Consider the following 21,149-nt stretch of genomic DNA (forward strand, 5'->3'; position numbering starts at 1 on the left):
GGACTTGGCACCTGCTGCTGTCCGCTTTAACTCTCTCGTGTCTTACCGGGCTCCTGTCTTATCCTGATTTTGCTGAAGTGGGTCCTCCGAAGTTGGACACTTAACTGACTGAGCCACCCAGGCGCCCCTCTGCCAGCTCTTTACAATTTCTTCTTCATTTCCAGTCTGTGGCTCACAGCTCAGACCCTTGTAGTTTAAGGATTTGAGTGCCTTTTCAGTTCTAGGAAAATCTGTCTCTCTTTTAAAATAATTTCTCATTCGGGGCTCCTGGCTGGCTCAGGTGGTGGAGCATACAACTCTCGATCTCAAGGTTGTGGGTTCGAGCCCCAGGTTGGGTGTAGAGTTGACTTAAAATCTTAAAATAAAAATTTCCCATTTCCCTTTTTATTTCCCCCCTATCTTCCCCTCCCCACCCCTGGGCAACTTGTATTATAATTTACTATCAGCGGTTTTTCCTGTGTTCTGAGTCTTCTTTTGCACACTACTCTATTTTTCGTTTATAGGTGTCTTTTTCTTCCTGACGGTCTCCTAAGAAGCCAGTTAATCATGCTTTTTCGGTTCTTCCTGTAAGCATTCTCTGTGCCTCACCAGAATGCAGCTGTCGTGCTGGTTTGAAAACATAGATTTGTCCCAGTTTTGGAATAACTTTGTCACTTGTTTTCTCCCCATTTCTCTCGGTCCTTAATTCCTAAGGGGGAGCTTTCCTCTCCTTGATCTAATCCTCTATTTTAAATTTATTTTTTATTTTAATTTTTTAATGTTTTTTCTTGAGAGAGAAAGAGAAACAGAGAGAGAGAGAGAGAGAGAGAGAGAGAGAGAGAGAACGCACACAAGTGGGAGAGGGGCAGAGAACGAGGGAGACACAGAATCCGAAGCAGGCTCCAGGTTCTGAGCTGTCCGCACAGAGCCCGATGCAGGGCTCGAACCCATGAACCGTGAGACCATGACCTGAGCCAAAGTGGGATGTTCAAGCCACCCAGGCGCCCCCCACCCCAAATCCTCTATATTATAGCCCTTTATTGCTGCTAGGAGAATGTCTTTGGGGGTTGCTCAGCCGTTTTGGACCTTCTCCCGTGTTTCTGCCTGACAGATCCCACCCAGCCCTCAATGCTTATTAGTGCCACCCGTCAAATTCTTTCTCACCAACATCAGCCCCTTTTCCTTTGGTGTGTATCCTGGTACAGCTAGGCATTCTGTGAAGACCTTTGGGGAAAAGTTAACAATGGCCCTAAAGATTTTTAGACTAGAGAACCATGGGCAATTTCAGGAATAACAAATAATTATACTTTTACTCAGGGTAAAATTACTCGTAGGATGAGATCCTCCACTGCCAGCGTAGTAAGCAAGCTAGGATTATATTGAGCTATCGTAACAGAGAATCCACGTAAGATGGCTTTGGACAGAGTTTATTTCTGTCAGAAATAAGTCCGTGCGTAAGTGGTGGTTAGTTGGAACGGTAGCTGGATCAGTGACTCAGTGATGTCAGGACCGATGTCTTGTCATTTCTCTTTGCCATTCCTTCTTGGTTACAGAATGGCTGCCACCGCACTGGCCATCTATCTGCGTTCAAAACAGGAAGAAGCGATGAGCTCAACAGCTGTGTCCTGTTGGTTTTTAGCAGGAAAGCAGAGCTTTTCTGGATGACCCTGTAGCACACTTCTGCTTTTGTCTCGCAACCTGGGACCAAGTCTGATGGGTACTTCTAATTTCAGGGGACTTTGGGGACAGTATTGACTTTCTTCCTTCTATGGTGGGAGGCAGCAAAGAAGGCAGTGGTGGATAGTGGTTTTAGGAGAACCATGTAACAGAATGGTTCCTCTACCGTAATGAGGAAAACGGGGCAAGACAGTGAGAAAAAGCATTTGTGCCCAATTGTATCAAGGTTGCACTTTATTTTATTATTATTTTTTTTAATGTTTGTTTATTTTTGAAAGGGAGAAAGAGAGCACGAGCCGGGGAGGGAAAGAGAGAGAAGGGGACAGAGGATCCAAAGCAGGCGCTGCTCAGCCAGCAGTGAGCCCAGTGTTGAGGCTCAAACCCACGAACCGAGAGATCATGACCTGAGCTGAAGTCAGATGCTCAACCAACTGAGCCCCCCGGGCGCCCCAGGCACTCTTTTTAATAGGCATTTAGAGAGTGCAGGCGTCCCCTGCTCTTTGAAAATTCTCATTGTGCCACTCTGCTCTTACAAAAGACCTCCATGAATACCTATCTTCGCTAACTGAAAGAAATCCAAACATCACTTTTGCATTTATGAAAAAAAAGGTAAAAAAAGAAAGTAGCACCCAGCTTTTGTTTTGCAGCAAACCATTAACAGAGGCAACACGCACCCCAGGCAGCGAGAGTGACCCCGCCAGGCTCCCTCCCAGGAACTCAGCTTCTCATCATCAAGCTGCCATACCTTTGAACTCCCGTCTGTGGCCCTCTGTGCTTTCTCTCGATTTATGTGTTTTTATTTATTTATTTTAATGTTTTATTTATTTATTTATTTTTTTAACGTTTATTTATTTTTGAGACAGAGAGAGACAGAGCATGAACAGGGGAGGGGCAGAGAGAGAGGGAGACACAGAATCTGAAACAGGCCACAGGCTCTGAGCTGTCAGCACAGAGCCCGACGCGGGGCTCGAACCTCACGGACCGGGAGATCATGACCTGAGCCGAAGTCGGACGCTTAACCTACCGAGCCACCCAGGCGCCCCATGTTTTATTTATTTTTGAGAGAGCGCAAGTTGGCGAGGGGCGGGGGGGGGGGGGCAGGGGATCCGAAGTGGGGGCTCCGTGCCAAGGGCAGCAAGCCTGATGCGGGGCTCAAACTCTCGGTAAGACCTGAGTCGAAGTCGGATGCTCTGAGCACTGAGCCACCCAGGTGCCCCTCTCTCGATTTATTTTGTGCCTCTGTTGGCAAGATGTGTCCTACGGTTTGAGAAAAGTTCGAGAGAGGTTATTTCTTGGGTCTGGGAATGGCTGGAACATTTTTCCCACGTAAATTCATGCTGCTTCCCTTTACCCCATTTCAGCTGCTGAAAGCCTTCACAGGAATACCGTGCGATAGGACACACCCGTTCCTGCAGGGTCTGGGTACTGTGCTGGTGCAGGGGGTGCTGAGTCCTCATGGGGCTTGTCCTTGAACAAGGGAAACTTAGGTGTGCCTGGAGCCTGGATCTCATCTGGCAGGGGAGGGGAGGGGAGGGGAGTGACCGAAGGCAGGGCAGGGGGTGTAGAAGATGGGGGCAGCTTAGAGAGCCTTGAAGAGATCAGTCTGGGGAGTCAGAGTGAGGTTTTCCCAAGCAGGGATTTTTGATTTCTTCCATACACCAGTGTTTCTCAACGTGTTTCAGAATCATCTGGGAGGGGGGGCTACTTAAAGCACAGATTGCCGGACCTTGCTCCCAGAATTTCCGTGCAGGCGCTGGAGAATGTATATTTCTAAGAAGTTTCAAAGCGATGCCGCTGCTGTAGGTCTGGGGCCCACCCTGTGGCATGTTATACTAAGGCGGTGACAATTTACAGTAACCTCATTTTCTCATTTAAAAAAATGGGTATAATAAGACTTTCTAGGTTTTAAGGAATGAGTGCCTGGATGAATTCTATTTTCTGTGGTGTTTTTTTTTTAATGTTATTTTACTTAAACTCTTTTTAACATTTATTAATTTTTTGAGAGACAGAGACAGAGCGTGAGCGGGGGAGGGGCAGAGACAGAGGGAGACCCAGAATCTTTTTTTTTTTTTTTAATTTTTTGTAATGTGTATTTTTGAGAGAGAGAGACAGAGCATGAGCAGCGGAGGGACAGAGAGAGAGGGAGACAGACAGAGACAGAGTACTAGCTGGGGAGGGGCAGAGAGAGAGGGAGACACAGAATCCGAAGCGGGCTCCAGGCTCCGAGCTGTCGGCCCAGAGCCCGACGTGGGGGTCAAATCATGAACCGCGAGATCATGACCTGAGCCACTCGGGAACCCTGATGTATTTTCTGTATTCTTGATGCTGTGGCACCTGCAGCCTCGCCGACCCACCGAGGCCCCCTCTCATTTCTAGAGATAGCAAGCAGGGGAGGGGCAGAGAGAGAGGGAGAGAGGGAATCCCAAGCAGGCTCTGCACTGTCAGCCCAGATGCCGACGCAGGGCTCCATCCCGTGAACTGTGAGATCATGACCTGAGTCTAAATCAAGAGTTAGACGCTTAAACTGACTGAGCCACCCAGGCAGCCCTATATTTATTTATTTATTCTTTTGACCCTGGGATCAAGACCTGAGCTGAGATCAAGAGTCGGACGTTCAGGGGAACCTGCCTGGGTAGTTCAGTCGCTTGAGTGTCTGAGGTTAGCTCAGGTCATGATCTCCTGGGTTCATGAGTTCAAGCCCCTGCATGAGGCTTGCTGCTGTCAGCACAGAGCCCGCTTAGGATCCTCTGTCCCCCTCCCTATGTCCCTCCCCCACTTGCACTCTCTCAAAAATAAAACAGTAAAAAATAAGAGTGGGAGGCTTAATCAGCTGAGCCTCCCAGGTGCCCCTTTCCTGGGTACATTTTGAAACAGTAACACATTGCTTATGGCTGGAGCACTTATCAGAACACCTCGTAGGCATCAGGCAAGAGGGAGCCAGGGAGGCATTTGGGGAAGGATGTCTAAGGACAGCGCGGATGACGAATGAGAGGTTAGGATGGTGGAGGTGTAGACGTCAGTTTTGAGCATCTGGTGGTAGTTCAGGGTGGAGCCCTACAGGGCTAAGCCTGGGACTGTGCAAATAGAAAGGGAGTGACAGAGGCTGTTCCACATTTCCTAAAGTATGTTTGGCACCAGGAGGTACTGGTTACTTGGTGTGATGCATATTTTCATATGTTTTATGCAGTTGGGAAATGATGGGCTAGCTCACATTAAAGTATTTCATTTACTGCAGGCCTTCTCAGAACCTTTAATATTTTAATAAGACTCCATTAATGGAGAATATAGTGTTCAATGTTTTCCTTAATTGTCCACTTCAGTGTCTTATGAGTCTGTTTTTTGCATGGGAACACATTTTGAGAAATGCCACCGTGACCGAACAAGCTCACGTACAATGGCAATCAAGATTTTTTGTGGGTGGTGTTGTTCTTCTGAAGCTCATAAGTAGAACAATGCACAATTTTTAGACCAGTTTGCCAGGGTTCTGTTTTGCTGTAGTCTGTTGATGTAAAAAAATAAGAGGTAACTTGTACCCAGATGTCACCTACAGAGTGCTTGTCATCCTGTGGAGTGACTCATCCCCTGAAAATGGTAGTGTTCATTGTCTTGATAATGGATGATGTTCTGTCTTTCATTTACAAAGATGAGGCCCAGAATACCAGGCTTCCTAAAAATAGCATCACCCGTTAGCCCACCTCCCTTCCTGGAAGATTACCTTCCATTGGTCAGTCTTTAATGCTCTCTTGAAATGCTTCTGGAGTGATGGATGGAAGTCTCAGAGGAGTGGAAAATTGGGCTAAGTGACCTTCCTTGCTCCTTCCAACTCAATATCGATGAGTCTTTCAATAAAACATATTCCAGAATGTTCTTAAATGCTTTTGATCGTCATAAATAACTTTTATGGCCCCAAATTAAAAAAAAAAATTAACGTTTATTTATTTTTGAGAGACAGAACAGAGACAGAGCACGAGCAGGGGAGGGGCAGAGAGAGAGGGAGACACAGAATCCGAAGCAGGCTCCAGGCTCTGACCTGTCAGCACAGAGCCCGACACGGGGCTCAAACTCATGAACTGACCTGAGCCAGAGTCACTCTCAACCGACTGAGCCACCCAGGTGCGCCTGGCCCCAAATTTTTAAGGGCAGACTTGAGCAGAATTTGTCTCCAGCACAAGATACTTTCCTTCAGAGGACCAGGGTTTGTTGCTTTCTTATCAGCCGTGTAGGTACAATGTTTCTTATTGGTTATTTTAGTTTTCATGTAGTTGATGTGTGGGTAATTGCCATAGCTAGCTGTCCAGATGCCCTGAAACTCAGCTCTTTCTTTCAAGCAAAAAGTAGTAAAAAGTTTAAAGAAAATGTTCATATACATAAAACTTATATTTGTATATCTGTATAATAACATGCATATTTTATGTGTGTATTATATATATTGTTTATATGTGGTATATGCTATGTTATATATATGGTTTATATATATGGTATATGATATATATGGTGTGTGTGTGTGTATGCATTGTTATTTTTTAACCAGAATATAGAGAATCAATGGGCATAATTATTTTTGTTTGTTTTTAGTCTTGTGGGATTGTGGTAATCATTTATAGAAGAATATGCTTAATACTTAATGCTTGGTTTTTGTTATTTTGTTTCATTATCTACTATTTAATACATAGATTACCTATATTCTTATATGTTCTGAAACATTAAGAGAGCCATGAACCTACTGCACACATTTAGAACCAAATCATGACCAGGACACGTGGGTGGCTCAGTTAAGCGTCCGGTCTCGGCTCAGGTCATGATCTCATGGTTCGTGAGTTCCAGCCCTCCATCGGGCTCTGTGCTGATGGCTCGGAGCCTGGAGCCTGCTTCAGATTCTGTGTCTCCCTCTCTGTCTGCCCACCCCCTGCTTATGCTTGTGCGCACTCTCTCTCTCTCTCAAAAATAAAAATAAACATCAAAAAAATTTAGAACCAAATCACTATCAATTATGCTGAAGTCACCTGTGTATCCCTCCAAATCCAATGTCCCTTGTTTTCCTGGAGAGAACCACTACTTGAAATTTTGTGATTACAGTCTTGGGTTCTTCCCATTTTACTACATCTGTATTTATCCCTTAACAATATGTTGTTGAGTGATGTTTGGTTTTGAGCTCTATGCGAATGGTATCATTTAAGTAATCTTGCTGTTAGTTATTTCCCCCATTCAACATTGTACCTCCAAGAATCATCCCTTATTTGGGGTAAATTTTATTTCACTAATTATTACTGTATGATATGTCATTATGTGGCTATATCCCAATTTCTTTATTCTCTCTTAAGTTTTAATTTTAATTCCAGTTAGTTAACACACAGGGTTATATTAATTTCAGGTGCACAGTATATTGCTTCAACACTTGTGCACATCACCTGGTACTCATTTCAATAAGCATACTCCTTAATCGCCCCATCACCTATTTAACCCCTCCCCACCTCCCCTCTGGGACCCATCGGTTTGTTCTCTTTAATGAAGGATCTGCTTCTTGATTTCTCTCTCTTTTTTTTCCCCCCTTTGCTCATTTGTTTTGTTTCTTAAATGCCCCATATGAGCGAAATCACATGTCTTTCACTGACCGGCTTATTTCGCTTAGTGTTATACTCGCTCCATCCATGTTGTTGCAAATAGCATGATTTCATTCCTTTTTTAAGGCTGACTAATCTTCCATATGACTTCTTTATCCATTCGTCAGTCGATAGACACCTGGGCTGCTTCCGTATCATGGCTGTTACAAATAATGCCGCTATAAACATAGGAGGGCATTGTTCCCCTTTGAGTTAGTATTCGTGTATTTGACACCCAGTAGTGAGATTGCTGGATCATAACATCATTCTGTCTTTAACTTTTTGAGGGCCCTCCTTACTGTTTTCTGCAGTGGCTGCACCATTTTGCCTTCCCACCGACAGTGCACGAGGGTTCCTTTTTCTCCACATCCTCGCCAACACCTGTTGTTTCTTGTGGTGTTGACTTTGGCCGGTGTGAGGTGGTATCTCATGGTGGTTTTGATTTGTATTTTCCCTGAGGATGTGGGATGATGAGCATCTTTTCATGTGTCTCTTGGCCCATCTGTATGCTTTTGGAGAAATGTCTGTTCATGTCTTCTGCCCATCTTTTAATTGGATTATTTGCTTTGGGGGAGTTGAGTTTTATAAGTTCCTTATATATTTTGGATACTAACTCTAACAGATATGGCATTTGCAAATATCTTCTCCCATTCCACAGGTTGCCTTTTAGTTTTGTTGACTGTTTTCCTTCGCTGTGTAGAAGATTTTTATTTTTATTAAGTCCTGACAGTTTATTTTTGCTTTTGTGTCCTTTGCCTCAGGAGACATATCTTCAAAGAAGTCTCTGCAACCAACGTCAAACAAGTTATTGCCTGTGTTCTCCTTTAGGATTTTTATGGTTCATGACTCACATTTAGGTCTTTCATCCATTTCGAATTTGTTTTTGTGCATGGTGTAAGAAAGTGGACTTGTTCCATTCTTCTGCATGTTGCTGTCCAGTTTTCCCAGTACCATTTGTTGAAGAGACTGTGTGTTTTTCTGTTCAGTAGTCTTTCCTACTTTGCCAATGATTAGTTGACCATATAATTGTGGGTTTATTCTGGTTATTTTCTATTCTCCTCCATTGACCTATGTGTCTTTGTGCCAGGACCATACTGTTTTGATTCCTACAGCTTTGAAATATAACTCGAAGTCTGGAATTGTGATGCCTCCAGCTTTTCTTTTCTTTTTCAAGATTTCTTTAGCTACTCAAGGACTTTTGTGGTCCTGCACAATGTGCTGTTGGTATTTTAAGTTTATTTTGAGAGAGAGAGCATGCACGTAAGCGCGAGAGGGACAGAGCGAGAAGGAGGGTAAAGAGAGAGAATCCCAAGCAGTCTCGTGCTGTCAGCACAGAGCCCAACGCAGGGCTCAAACCCCCAAACCATGAGATCATGACCAGAGCCCAAATCAAGAGTTAGACGCTTAACCAACTGAGCCACCCAGACACCCTGCTGTTGGTGTTTTGATAGGGATTGCATGAAATATGTAGATTGCTTTGGGTGGTATAGACATTTAAACAATATTTGTTCTCCCAATCCATGAGCATGGAATGTTCTTCCATTTCTTTATGTCACCTGCAATTTCTTTCATCACTTTCTTTTTTATAGTTTTCAGAGTACAGATCTTTCGCCTCTTTGGTTATGTTTATTCCTAGGTATTGTATTATTTTGGGTATATCTTTATTCTCTTTTTGATGGAATTTTTTTCCCCTCATTTTTAAATTTTTATTTTGCAAAAAAAAAAAAAAAATCTCACACAAACAAAAAAACTGCCAGGAATGTTTTATAAATGTCTCCTGGTAAATGTGCAGGGGTTTCTGTAGGATAGTGTTTGTTTTGGAATGCAGGTTCCAACTCATTAGTGATAATGGAATCGATTTAGTGAGCATACTAGAAAATATTAGAGCGCATCAGACATAAAGAGAGTAAACATTCTGTACTGTTTTGTTAAAAGATGTTTGGGTACTGAGTTTCAGCCTTAAATGTACAAGATAATGACACATGGTTTTCTACAATGCTGTTAACAATTTATACTTACCGTAGTGCTTTGTAGAGATTCTCATTCCTCCATATCATCACTATTTGGAATTGTCAGACATGCATTTTCATCAAACTGGTAGATATAGAATGATATCTCTTTGTAGGTTTCATTTGCATAGTCCTGGTTCCTAACGAGGTTGGCCGTGTTTTTATATATTTGTTAATCATTAGAATTTTCTCATTTAAGCAGTGCCAGTCTTCAGCCTGTTATACTGTAGAGGTGATTTATTTTTTTTTTTAATTGACTTTTGGGAGTTCCTGATACAACCTGAATTTTAATACTTCAGCAGTTACATACTTTTTTACATATATCTTTCTCCATTTTCTGACTTTCTTTTTAGATATTTTTCTCATCTACTGTAACAAGTTAGTTTTCATGTAAATATATTTATTATTCTTTTCTTTTATGGCTGATCTTTTTTTCTCAAAGTGTCATTCCATGGTCAGAAATACAAGATATGCCATATGTGTTTTCCCAGAAGTTTTAACGTCTTGCCTTTTAAGTCTTTAATTCTTTGGGACTTGGCGTTTATGCATAATGTTGGGTAGAACTCTCTTTTCTTTTCTTTCTTTTTTTTGCAGGGGGTGGGGGATATGCAGTTGACCCAGCACTACATATTGAATAACACCCCTTTTCCACAATCTGGGATAACACCTCTATCTATCATTTTGTGTGTGTGAGTCTGTTCCCCAACATTGTCTTCTGTTCTCATGTTCAGTGTGAACACTGATAGAATCAATACTATCTTAATTACTCTGACTTGAGTAAGTTTCAGCGTCTGGAAGTGAAGTTCCTCCAACTTATTCTTCCTGCAGATATTCGTGTTTTTTTCTTACATCTTGCATTCCTTATAAGTTTAAGATTTAGCTCATTAACTCAGTTTTAAGTTAATATTGAAACTTTTTTATTAGGGTTGCATCGGCATAAAGAGAACTGATATCTTTACAAAATTAATTCTTTCCATAAATATAGTATGTCTCTCCATTTGTCTTTTTAATGTCTTTTACTAATTCTTTCTCTATAAGCTATTGCCAGTCTCTTATTAAATGTATTCTATATTTGTTCCATGTTAAATGATTTTTTAAAATTAGTTTTTCTTAGTATTTGCTGACTATATTGATTTTGTTATATTGCTTTTATAGCCAGCTATCATTGGAAACTTAGATTATTTTAAATAACTTATTTTTTTTAACATTTTCATTTTTGAGAGACAGAGTACGACCCAAGGAGGAGCAAAGAGAGAGGGAGACACAGAATCTGAAGCAGGCTCCAGGCTCTATCTAAGCTGTCAGCACAGAGCCTGCTGGGGGGCTCAAACCCACGAATTGTGAGATCATGACTTGAGCTGAAGTCAGACGCATAACTGACTGAGCCATCCAGGCACCCCAGTTATTTTCTATAACTTCTATAGGTTATATTAGTTTAGGTTCTTTCTCTTTAGTTTTTAAATCTTCTATTTTAGTTGCTTACTTATAAGCTGGGTAGAAAGCGATAGTGGGCATTTTTGTCTTATTCTTGACTTCAAAGGGAATATTTTTAACATGTTCCCATTAAGAATAATGTTTTATAGGTATGTTTGGAAATACATAAGGATTTTCCTTAACATTTTTAAAATTTTTTCCTGAATAGGCATTGAATTTTATTAAATATTTTGTCTGCATTGCCGGAGATAGTCATGGTTTATCATTTAACCTGTCAGCGTGAAGAATTACACTTGCAGATTTCTAGTGTTAAAGCACTCCTGGGACAAGTAGCTGACTCAGTCAATGGAGCATGTAAATCTTGATCTTGGGGTTGTGAGTTCGAGCCCCATGATGGGTATAGAGATTACTTAAAATCTTAGAAGAGCCTGGGTGGCTCAGTCGGTTAAGCGTCCGACTTCAGCTCAGGTCATGATCTCATGGTTTGTGAGTCTGAGCCCCATGTTGGGTTCTGTGCTGATAGCTCGGAGCCTGGAGCCCGCTTCAGATCCTCTGTGTCCCTCTCTCTGCCCCTCCCCCGCTCACAAGTGCGCTCTCTTTCTCTCAAAAATAAACAAACATTAAAAAAACCACAAAAGTAAAGTCTTAAAAACCCACAAAAACCACTCATGCAGTCTAGCAATTTATCTGATTTGCTCATAATGTGCTAATTAATTTTGTTTAGGGTATTTGCATCATTGTTAATATACAGAACCAGTCTATGATTGATTTTCTTTGCACACCTTTGTGTAGTTTTTGTAACACGTTATATATTTGTCTCTTAGAATGAGCTGCGGGTGTAGCTTCTTTTTTTATTCTTTTGAAGTTTGCAAGTTTGGAAAGAAGCATTTCTTGGAAATTTTCTTGCTAAACACCTTGGTCCTCTTTTTCCCTCGTGGAAAGATATTTAATTGCTGCTTTAATGTTTTTTAAATGTTTATAGGACTATTCAGGCATCCAATTAATTCTTTTTTTTAATGTTTATTATTTTTGAGAGAGAGAGAGAGAGACACAGTGTGAGTAGAGAAGGGGCAGAGAGAGAGACAGGGAGACACAGAATCCGAAGCAGGCTCCAGGCTCTGAGCTGTCAGCACAGAGCCCACCTCGAGGTTCGAACTCAGGAATAGCGAGATCATGACCTGAGCCAAATTTGCACTCTTAACCGACTGAGCCACCCAGGCGCCCCTGGCATCCTATTTATCCTTGAGTCACTTTGTGCTTGCTTTATTTTTCTAGCTATTTGGCCATTTTGTCTGTTTTCAAATAAAACTGTTCATCACTTTCATTTATTGTTTTCATCTCTACGGTATCACAAACCTCGAGATCATGATCTCAGCCGAAATCAAGAGTAGTACGCTTGACTGACTGAGCCATCCCAGCGTCCCAAGTTTCTGTATTTTTTTTAAAGTATCACTTTGCTGACAAGTTGATACGCAGTATTTTAATTGTTTTTCAATTCCAAATATTTAAAAAATTCTAACACCTTCATTTTGACCTATGAGCTATTTAGAATTGTTTTGAAGTTTCCAAATCTTGCTTTGTTGTTGTTGTTTTTTAATTTTAACTTTTTAGTGAATGATTTCAAACTAAATTGCACCGGGGTCAGAAAACATCATCTGCAAGGCATCTGTTTCTTTGGGGTTGATCGAGAAGAGCTTTATAGGCTAATAAGTGGTTAATTTTTGGAAATGAATTCTTGTGTGCATGAGAAGAATTTATATTCTATAGTGATGATATTCAGGGTTCCATGTATGTTTGTCAAATAAATCGTGTTGACTTAGGTTTTTCAAATCCTCTGTATCTTGGTTAACTTTTTTTCTGCCTACCTCTCATTAATTAAAAGGGAAATGCTGACATATCAATTATGGTACATTTTTTAAAGGCTTCCCTGACGTTCTGTCAGTTTTGATTTATATACTTTGTGATTCTAAACAGGTACATCCAAGTTTCAAATTCTCATAGCCCCTAGATGAGGTAGACTTTTATCATTATATTGCAATCCTCTCCCCCTTTTAATGTCGTTTTTTGTTTTTTCTGTATTTTATTTTATTTTATTTTTATTTTTATTTTTATTTTTATTTTATTTATTTTTTGCCTCAAAGTCTATTTTGGCCAACATTATTATAATGTTAATTAGAAATAGTCTGGTATGTTTTTTTTCCCTGTTTTTCTCTTTAATCTTCCTGATTGTTTATGTTTTAGATACAGTTCTTAGTTTTTAAAAATCTAGCTCTATGCTAATTCTCTTTATTATTATTTATTTTTATGCTGAACATGTTTAGTGTTTAACTGGCGTGTTTAGGCCTTTTTTAAAAATGTTTATTTTTGAGAGAGAGACAAAGAGAGTGCCAACCTGGGAGGGACAGAGAGGAGGGTGGGGAGAGAGGGTGCATGCAGGCACAAGTGAGGGAGGGGCAGAGAGAGAGGACAGAAGATCCCAAGGGGGCTCCACGAAGACAGCAAAAAGCTGGATGTGGGACTCTCAGGAACCCCGAGATCATGACCTGAGCCAAAGGCAGACACTCAACCAACTGAGCCACCCAGGCGCCCCCAGGAGCTGAGAATACTTAACTCCCCTCCCTCATTCACCTCATCCTCCCTCATTGACTTCTGCTATTGTCTATTATCTCGATTTTCTTTTAAAAAATTATTTTTTTACTTTAAAAATTTGCACAAAGTAAACCTTATGTTTTCGTTATGGTTCTTTGAGTTTTAACACACATGGATTTGTGTGACCACCAGCACAAACAGGATACGGGGCAACCCATCACCTTAAAAAATTCCCATTGGAGGGGCACCTGCGTGGCTCTGTCGATTGAGCATCTGACTCTTGATTTCGGCTCAGGGCGTGATCCCAGGGTTGTGGGATCAAGTTCTGCGTCAGGCTCCATGCTGAGCGGAAGATTCTCTCTCCCTCCCTCCCCTGCTCGCACACTGTAGGTTTTTTGGCATTTTCTACATAGACAATAATGTCATCTGTAAATAGGGATATTTTAATTTGTTCCTTTCAGATCTCTTTGGTTTATGTTTACTTTTCTGGCCTTACTGCACTGACTCAGACGCGTAGCACTATGTTGAATGAATGTCAAGTACAGACATACTGGCCTTGTTCTTGGTTTTTGGAAGTCAAGCATCTCATCTTTCACCACTAACTATAATGTTAACTGTAGGATATTGTTTTTGTTTTGGTTTGTTTTGTTTTGTTTTACACATGTTATTTAAGTTGAGGACATTCCCTTCTATTGTTAGCTTTCTGAGAGTTTTCACCAAGAATGGGTTTTGAATTGAATTGCATATGCTTTTTCTACATCTATTGATATGATCCGGTTTTTCTCCTTCAGTCTGTATTTGAGATGATGGATTACACTGATTGATTTTCAAATCCCTGGAACAAACCCACCTTGGTCATAGTAAATAATTATTTTTATATATTATTGAATTCTTTTGGTAATCTTTTCTTAAGGATTTGTACATCTATATTCATGGGGAATATTAGTCTACGGTTATCTTACTTTTAATTTTATTTATTTATTTATTTTTACTGTTTTTTGTCTAGCTTTGGTATCAAAAGAATATTCGCTTCATAAAATGAATTGGGAAGTATTCCCTCCTCTTCTATATTCTGTAAGACATTGTATAGAATTGGTGTCAATTCTTCTTTAAACATTTGGTAGAATTATTTTGTGAAGATTTTGCGGGGTGGGAGGTAGTTAATCGTAGAAGTTCAAATTCCTACTAGTTACAGACTATTAAGATTGTCTATTCCTATTGGGTATATTATAGTAACTTTTTTTTTTGAATAATTAGTCCATCATATATAAGTTGTCAAATTTACATGTGTAAGGTTGTGCAAAGACATTTTGAAATTTACAGTGTTCTGTAGTGATATTTCCTGTTTCACTCCTACTATTGGTGATTTGTCTTTTTCTTTCTTTTCAGTCATGCTACAGTGTATTTCAATTGTCCTTAGTTTTTTAAAGGACCAGATCTTTCTTTCATTGATTTTTCTCTATTATTATTTTTTTGTTTTAAATTCACTCATTTCTGCCCTTATCTTTATGATGTCCTTCCTTTGGGTTTATTTTAACTCACTTTTTATAGGTGTTGCAGTAGGAACTTATATTTTAATTTGAGAATGTTTCTTTTTCTAATGTGTGGATTTTAGTGCTACCAGTTTCCCTCTTTAGCACTGCTTTGGCTGCATCCAACATTTTGATACATGGTATTTTCATTTTTATTCAGGTCAGTATTTTTTATTTATTTCTTTTGAGGCTTTCTCTTTGGCCCATGGATTATTTAGAGGTGTTTCATTTAGTGTCCAAGTATTTGAACTTTCCAATATTTTCTTCTTATCTTTCTGTTACTGATTTCTATTTTGACATCTTCTGTGGTTGGATAATGCATTGTCTATGATTTCATTTATTTCAAGTTAATTGAGGTTTGTTTTATGACCCCAGATGTTGTATGTTGTGTATGTCCCATGAGCCCTGGAAAAAGTATGTGTCTGCTGATGTTGAATGCAGTGTTCTATAAATGTCAGTTAGAATCTATTGGTTAATGGAGTTATTGTGTCCTTACTTATTCTTCCTAATTTTGTATATCTAGTTGGTCTATCAATAATTGAGAGAGGAAGTATTGATGTCTCCAGTTACGAATGTGGACTTGTCTATGTGTCCTTTTAGTTCTATAAGTTTCTGCTTTATGTATTTTGCAGTATTGTTGTTTAGTTCATACACACTTGGGATTGCTATGTCTTCCTATTCGATTGATCTTTTATGAATATATGATTCTCCTTTCTGTCGCTAGTCATTTTCTCTGTCTTAGAAGCCTACTTCATATGTTAATATGGGTACTCCTGCTTGCTTTTGACTTATGTTTATGTAGTATATTTTTCTACAATTTTACTTTCAACCTACTTATATAATTGTATTTGAAGTGAGATTCTCATTCGACTCAGGTCATGATCTCACCTTCCCAAGTTCGAGCTCCATGTGGGACTCTGCTGACAGCTCAGAGCCTGGAGCCTGCTTCAGATTCTGTGTCTTTCTCTCTACCCCTCCCCTACTTGCACTCTGTCTCTCAAAAATGAATAAACGTTAAAAAAGAAAATAATCCTTTGAAGTGAGATTCTCTTGGACAACATTTTTAACCTACTCTGCCAATCTCTATTAACTGGTATATTTACACCATTTACATTTAACATAAGTATGGCTGGTTTAGGGCTTACGTCCACTATTTTTTATTTTATGTTTGGTTTTTCTCTTTTTCATTGTTTTGTTTTGTCTTTCCTTCTGGGTTAGGTTACATTTTGATTTCTCTATAACGTGTTTGAGTGTATCTTCTTATGTAGCTTTTTTAGCCGTGGCTCTGGTTATTACATATACATAGCTTATCACAGCATACTAGTATCTTTATTTTACCAGTTTCAGTGAAATCTAGAACCTTTACTTCCCTCTATGTCCCTTTACCCTCTTCCAAATAAAGTATCATTGTATTAAATATTTCCTTTACATACATATAGAGCCACATACACAATGTTAATAAATTTTTTGCTTCAACCATTAATATAGGAAACTCAAGGGGAGAAAGAAGACTATTTTATTTACTATTTTTGACCACCAGGTTCTTTTTTCGTTCCTGATACTTGAAGGTTATTTCTTTTACCATTTCTTTTTCTTTGTTTAGAACTTCCCTTAGCAGTTCTTTAAGACGAGCCTGCTGATGACGCGTTTTGTTAGTTTTCTTTTATCTGAGAACGTCCTGATGTTTTTCCATTCCTAAAGGATATTTTAATTGGATTGTAGGTTAGTTATTTTCTTTCAGTACTTGGAAAATGGTGTACCACATCCCTCTGTCCTCTGTAGTCTCTCATCAGAAATCTTCTGGAATTTGAGTTGTTTCCCCTCCATTAGTAAGGTATCATTTTTGTCTCACTGTTGTCGAGTCCTTCTTTGTCTTTCGTTTTCAGAAATTTGACTGTGAGTCTTGGTGAGGACTTCCTTGTGTTTGTCCTGTTTGTATGTGCTCAGCTTCTTGAATATTACATCTTTTGCCAAATTGGGGCAGTTTTCAGCCATTATACCTTTGGGTATTTTTTCAGCCCCCTTCTTTTCCCTCTTCTGGGACTCTGATGACATAAACATTTAATCTTCCACTATAGTTCCACAGGTCCCTAATGCTTTGGTTTGGGTTGTTTGTTCTATCTTTGTTCTGTTGTTTAGACTGGGAAATTTCTCTTGTGCTTTCTTGCAGTTCACAGATTTTTCCTCTGCTTTCTCCATTCGACAGTTGAACCCATCCACCAGGATTTTTTGGGGGGGGGGGGGCGGTTATTTTTGAGAGAGACAGAATACAGAGAGAGAGGGAGACACAGAATCAGAAACAGGCTCCAGGCTCCGAGCTGTCAGCACAGAGCCCGACACGGGGCTCGAACCCACAAAACATGAGATCCTGACCTGAGCCAAAGTCAGACCCCCAAACGAGTGAGCCATCAAGGCACCCCCTCCCCATCTACCAGGATTTTTAACTTAGATTATTACAGTTTTCAACTTTAAAATTTTCATTTTCTTCTTGTTTATATCTTCTGTTCTGAGACTTTCTATTTTTTTTTATTCATTTCAAGCACGTTCATAAATGCTTATCAAAGCATTTTCTTGGCGAATGCTTTGAAGTCTTTGTCAGATAATTCAAACGTCTCCGTCATCCTGCTCTTGGCATTTATTGATTGCCTTCATTCAACTTGGGATCTTTCTGGTTCTTGATAGGATAAGCAATTTTTTATTGATACTTGACTATTGTCTTATATGATGAGATTCTGGGTTTTATTTAAACTTTCTCTTTTAGCTGACTTCCTCTGATCTCATTCTAGCAAGGGAAGGGAGAATTCTGCTTTGTTACTGCCAGGTGGAAATAGAAGTCCTGGTTCCCCCCTTGGCCGTCACTGGTTCCCACACCCCCAAGAGGGTGATGCCTCTCATTACTGCTGGGTGAGAGTGGGAATTCTGGCTCCCCATTAGGCCTTCACTGATACCGCCCTGGCTGGGAGTGGCTCATTATTGCTCCCCACTAGGCTTCCATTGTTGCCATCCAGAGGGTGGTTTTGTTACTGCCGGATGATGGTGAAAGTCTCGACTCCCCTGGGCCTCCCGTTACACCGCGTTCCCAGAGGAGGAGACAGAGGCTTTGTCAACACAAGGTGAGGGTGGATGTGTGGACCGCTCATATGGTTTCCATTGTTATAGCTGAGCAGTGACAAATGTCCCAGCTCCATACTCAAACGTCTCTGATGCTACACTGGCCGAGAGGAAGGGGAGGATTGGGTGCTTTGTTATAGCCAGGCAAGGGTGAAAGGCTAGGTGCCCTTCCCAGTGTTGGCTGGTGTGGATGGGGTAGGACAACGGTTTTTTCTTCTGTAGCATTTGGCTGGAGTGAGCAGTCGTTATCTATGAACATTTTCTATCTTGCTAGGCTGCTGCCTTCCTGATCCCCGGGCTACAGGGACCTGGCTTTTGTTGGACTTTTTATGTCTGCACTCACTGGTATTTCTGTTCCCAGCTTCAAGTGTGGAATATGTGTGGCAGAAGTCCCATATTTCACACCATGCCGTTCGTTGGGTCTGGTGGTCACTAGCCAGTCTACGTTCTGTCCGCCTTGCAAAGTCTTCTGTTTTATACGGAAAGCCCCAAGGTTTTGCTTTTAGTTAGTGACAGGAAATAGGTGAAATGTGTTCCCTCCGTCTCCCCAGGAGTGAAAGTCCTGGCACTAATGTTTCAGTGTATCATTAGTTCTTCAGTATTTCATACATATGTTGCCATCTTTGAGAATTCTGGTCGTTGAAGTTCTTCAGGCTCTCCATATATTGTGTTTTCTTCCTCTGTACCTTGAGTGTTGATCATCTGTTTTCATGGGAATTTGCAGTTTGTATGTGTGCGTGTGAGAGGGAGAGAGTGACCCCCAGAGAGACAAGATGACAGAGAACACGCCCACGGGAGAGAAATCACTGACCGAACCTTATCTCTGAGATTCTCTAGACAATAAATTAGGAATGCTTTGCGCCATATAAGATTTGCATTCTCCCCTGATGTGGTGCAGGGGTTGTTAAGAGGTTGGGGGCACTTCGGCCCGTGTCCAGGTTCTTTCTCCAGATGTGTTCATCTCGGGTTCAAGCTCCCCCACCCCCACTTTCTGGCAGGGGCGCCTAACGCTTGGTTGCCAGATCTGAATGGTGGCATTTGAGTTTATCACTAGGAATCCATGTTTTCTCCTTGTTTGCTGTTTATTGATCCCTGGTCAGATTTCTGTTACTTTTACTTGCTTGTTTGGGGGAGGCCATGGGGTACAAGTTGGGGAACATGCTTAATTCTGTTACTTAAAAAAAAAAAAAAAAAGATGTCTGGAACAGCAGAAATGGTTTTGCTGTCCTTCATCCCGGGTCGAGATGGTAATAGACTCTTCAGAGGATCTTACTTGCCAGAGTATTTAAGGTTCCCAGTAAATGCCAGTATGGTCTGTATTTTCTCTTGCTAGAAATGTCCGCTAATAATGTGTGTTCTTCTAGTCTCACCATGAGCAGAGGAAGTGGGGAATAAGTACGAGACTGTGTTCTTAATTTTTTCTTTTTTTTTTTCTTCACTGATATATTTCTCAATTTTCTCTTTAGGGCAGAAAAGACTGAAGTTCTGAGTGAAGACCTTCTTCAGGTAAGGTTGTCACAGGCCCCTTAGCATATAGACATGAAATATATCTTCCCGTTAAAACTGAGTCGTTCCCAGTGCCCGTTTAAACCGCTTACACTGCTCCTCATGCAGTCTGTTTAGATACAGCTTCTTTCCCTTTATGATATTACTTTATTTTTTTTAATGTTTATTTACGTGGGGTTTTTTTTAGGTTTTTTTTTTTTTTTTTTTTTTTTTTTTGAGAGAGAGAGAGAGACAGAGACAGAGTGTGAGCAGGGGAGGGAGGGACAGAAAGAGAGGGAGACACAGAATCCAAAGCAGGCTCCAGGCTCTGAGCCATCAGCACAGAGCCCGATGCAGGGCTTGAACTCATGACCTGAGCTAAAGTCGGAGGCTCAACCGACTGAGCCACCCAGGCACCCCTATATATTACTTTAAATACCGGTTTAGGTAAGACTTTTCAGGAGACCTGGCTGTCATTTCACTGCGGGGTCACAGAGTCTCCTCGTCTGTGATTGTCCCTCCCTCCCCCCAGCTCTGGTTCTCCAGCGTTGGGTGTTGAATCCCCAGCAGTGCTTGTCTCTGCACAGACACGGGGTAGGCTCTTCTCCCGCGGTTGCCCAGATGGATGGCCCTGCTTCTCCTGACCTTGCCCTCACCTGGTAACCCCGCCCGCTGCTCTGTGTGCAGGTGGAGAAACGCCTGGAGCTGGTGAAACAAGTCTCCCACAGCACGCACAAGAAGCTCACCGCATGTCTCCAGGGCCAGCAAGGGGCCGAGGCTGACAAGCGCTCTGTAAGTACCCCCCACACCCTGACCGCACCACCCCGGCAGCTTAAACCTGGCCATCGGAGGACAGGGGTCCCGCTCCTGGGGCCATGTTTGGTTACGCTGTGTTTCTACGGCCATTTCTGTGTCTGAGGGTTGACGTGTCCTGTGTTTCTGCCGTGTGGCAGCCCCTTCCCACCCCTCCCTGCCCTTGAACCCTGCCCAAGGCATCTTCCTCCACCCTCAGCAGGCAAGACCCTGTCCCTCTGTCCCTCTCTTTGTTCTCCCCAGACGGGAGCAACCAGGGTGTGCTTGGGATTCCACGGTTAGGGAAGCTCTAAGCTGTCTTCTCTCTGCTTTGTCTCACTTACAGCCTCCCTGTGCCTCCAGAGTATTTAGGATCCCATGGAAAAAAATCCCCCCTAGGGCACCTGTAAAGACCGTTGTGAAAATTATTTTCCCTATAATGAAAACTTCATTTTATTTGTTTATTTTTAAAGTGTATTTATTTTGAGAGAGACAGAGACAGTGCGAATGGGGAAGAGGCAGAAAGAGGGAGAAAGAGGGAATCCCAAGCAGGCCCCGTGCTGCCAGCACAGAGCCCGACGCGGGTTTCGAACTCCTGAAACCGTGATATCATAACCTGAACCGAAACCAAGAGTTGGAGGCTTAACCAACTGAGCCACCCGGGCACCCCTTCCCTGTAAGGGAAGGCTACCGAAAGGTTAATAAAGGTTAATGAAACCTTGAAAGAGAGCCTGACGAATGAAGGTATCCTAATGTCTTTGTGTGTAAGCTGCGTTAGTAACAAGAGGCATTGCCTGTTGCGATCCTGTTGAATAGTCCTTGCTGGAACCAGTCGTCTCTGGCTTCCCTCCTGACCTCCTCCCCACCCCCAACTCCACCAGAGATTAAAACAAATTCTTAGAGGTTCCATTGGCTTTATTTCAAGGACTCTGCCATCTAGG

At 41.4% G+C, this 21,149-nt stretch overlaps 1 protein-coding gene across 5 annotated transcripts in view; it reads left to right on the forward strand.

The window, feature by feature from the left end:
• Positions 1-21,149, forward strand: part of ARHGAP44 (Rho GTPase activating protein 44) — a 176,227-nt gene that overhangs the window by 75,466 nt on the left and 79,612 nt on the right. For 4 of the 5 annotated variants that reach the window (XM_027047642.2, XM_027047646.2, XM_027047641.2 and 1 more), the window contains exons 2-3: positions 19,398-19,437; positions 20,104-20,208. In XM_027047642.2, coding sequence (XP_026903443.2) covers positions 19,398-19,437; positions 20,104-20,208 — 145 coding nt within the window. Of the gene's footprint in view, positions 1-19,397; positions 19,438-20,103; positions 20,209-21,149 lie in introns of those variants that run through there. The other variant, XM_027047645.2, reaches the window with a different exon arrangement.

This window comes from Acinonyx jubatus, chromosome E1 (genome assembly GCF_027475565.1).
Source record: "Acinonyx jubatus isolate Ajub_Pintada_27869175 chromosome E1, VMU_Ajub_asm_v1.0, whole genome shotgun sequence".
Classification (NCBI taxonomy): domain Eukaryota; kingdom Metazoa; phylum Chordata; class Mammalia; order Carnivora; family Felidae; genus Acinonyx; species Acinonyx jubatus.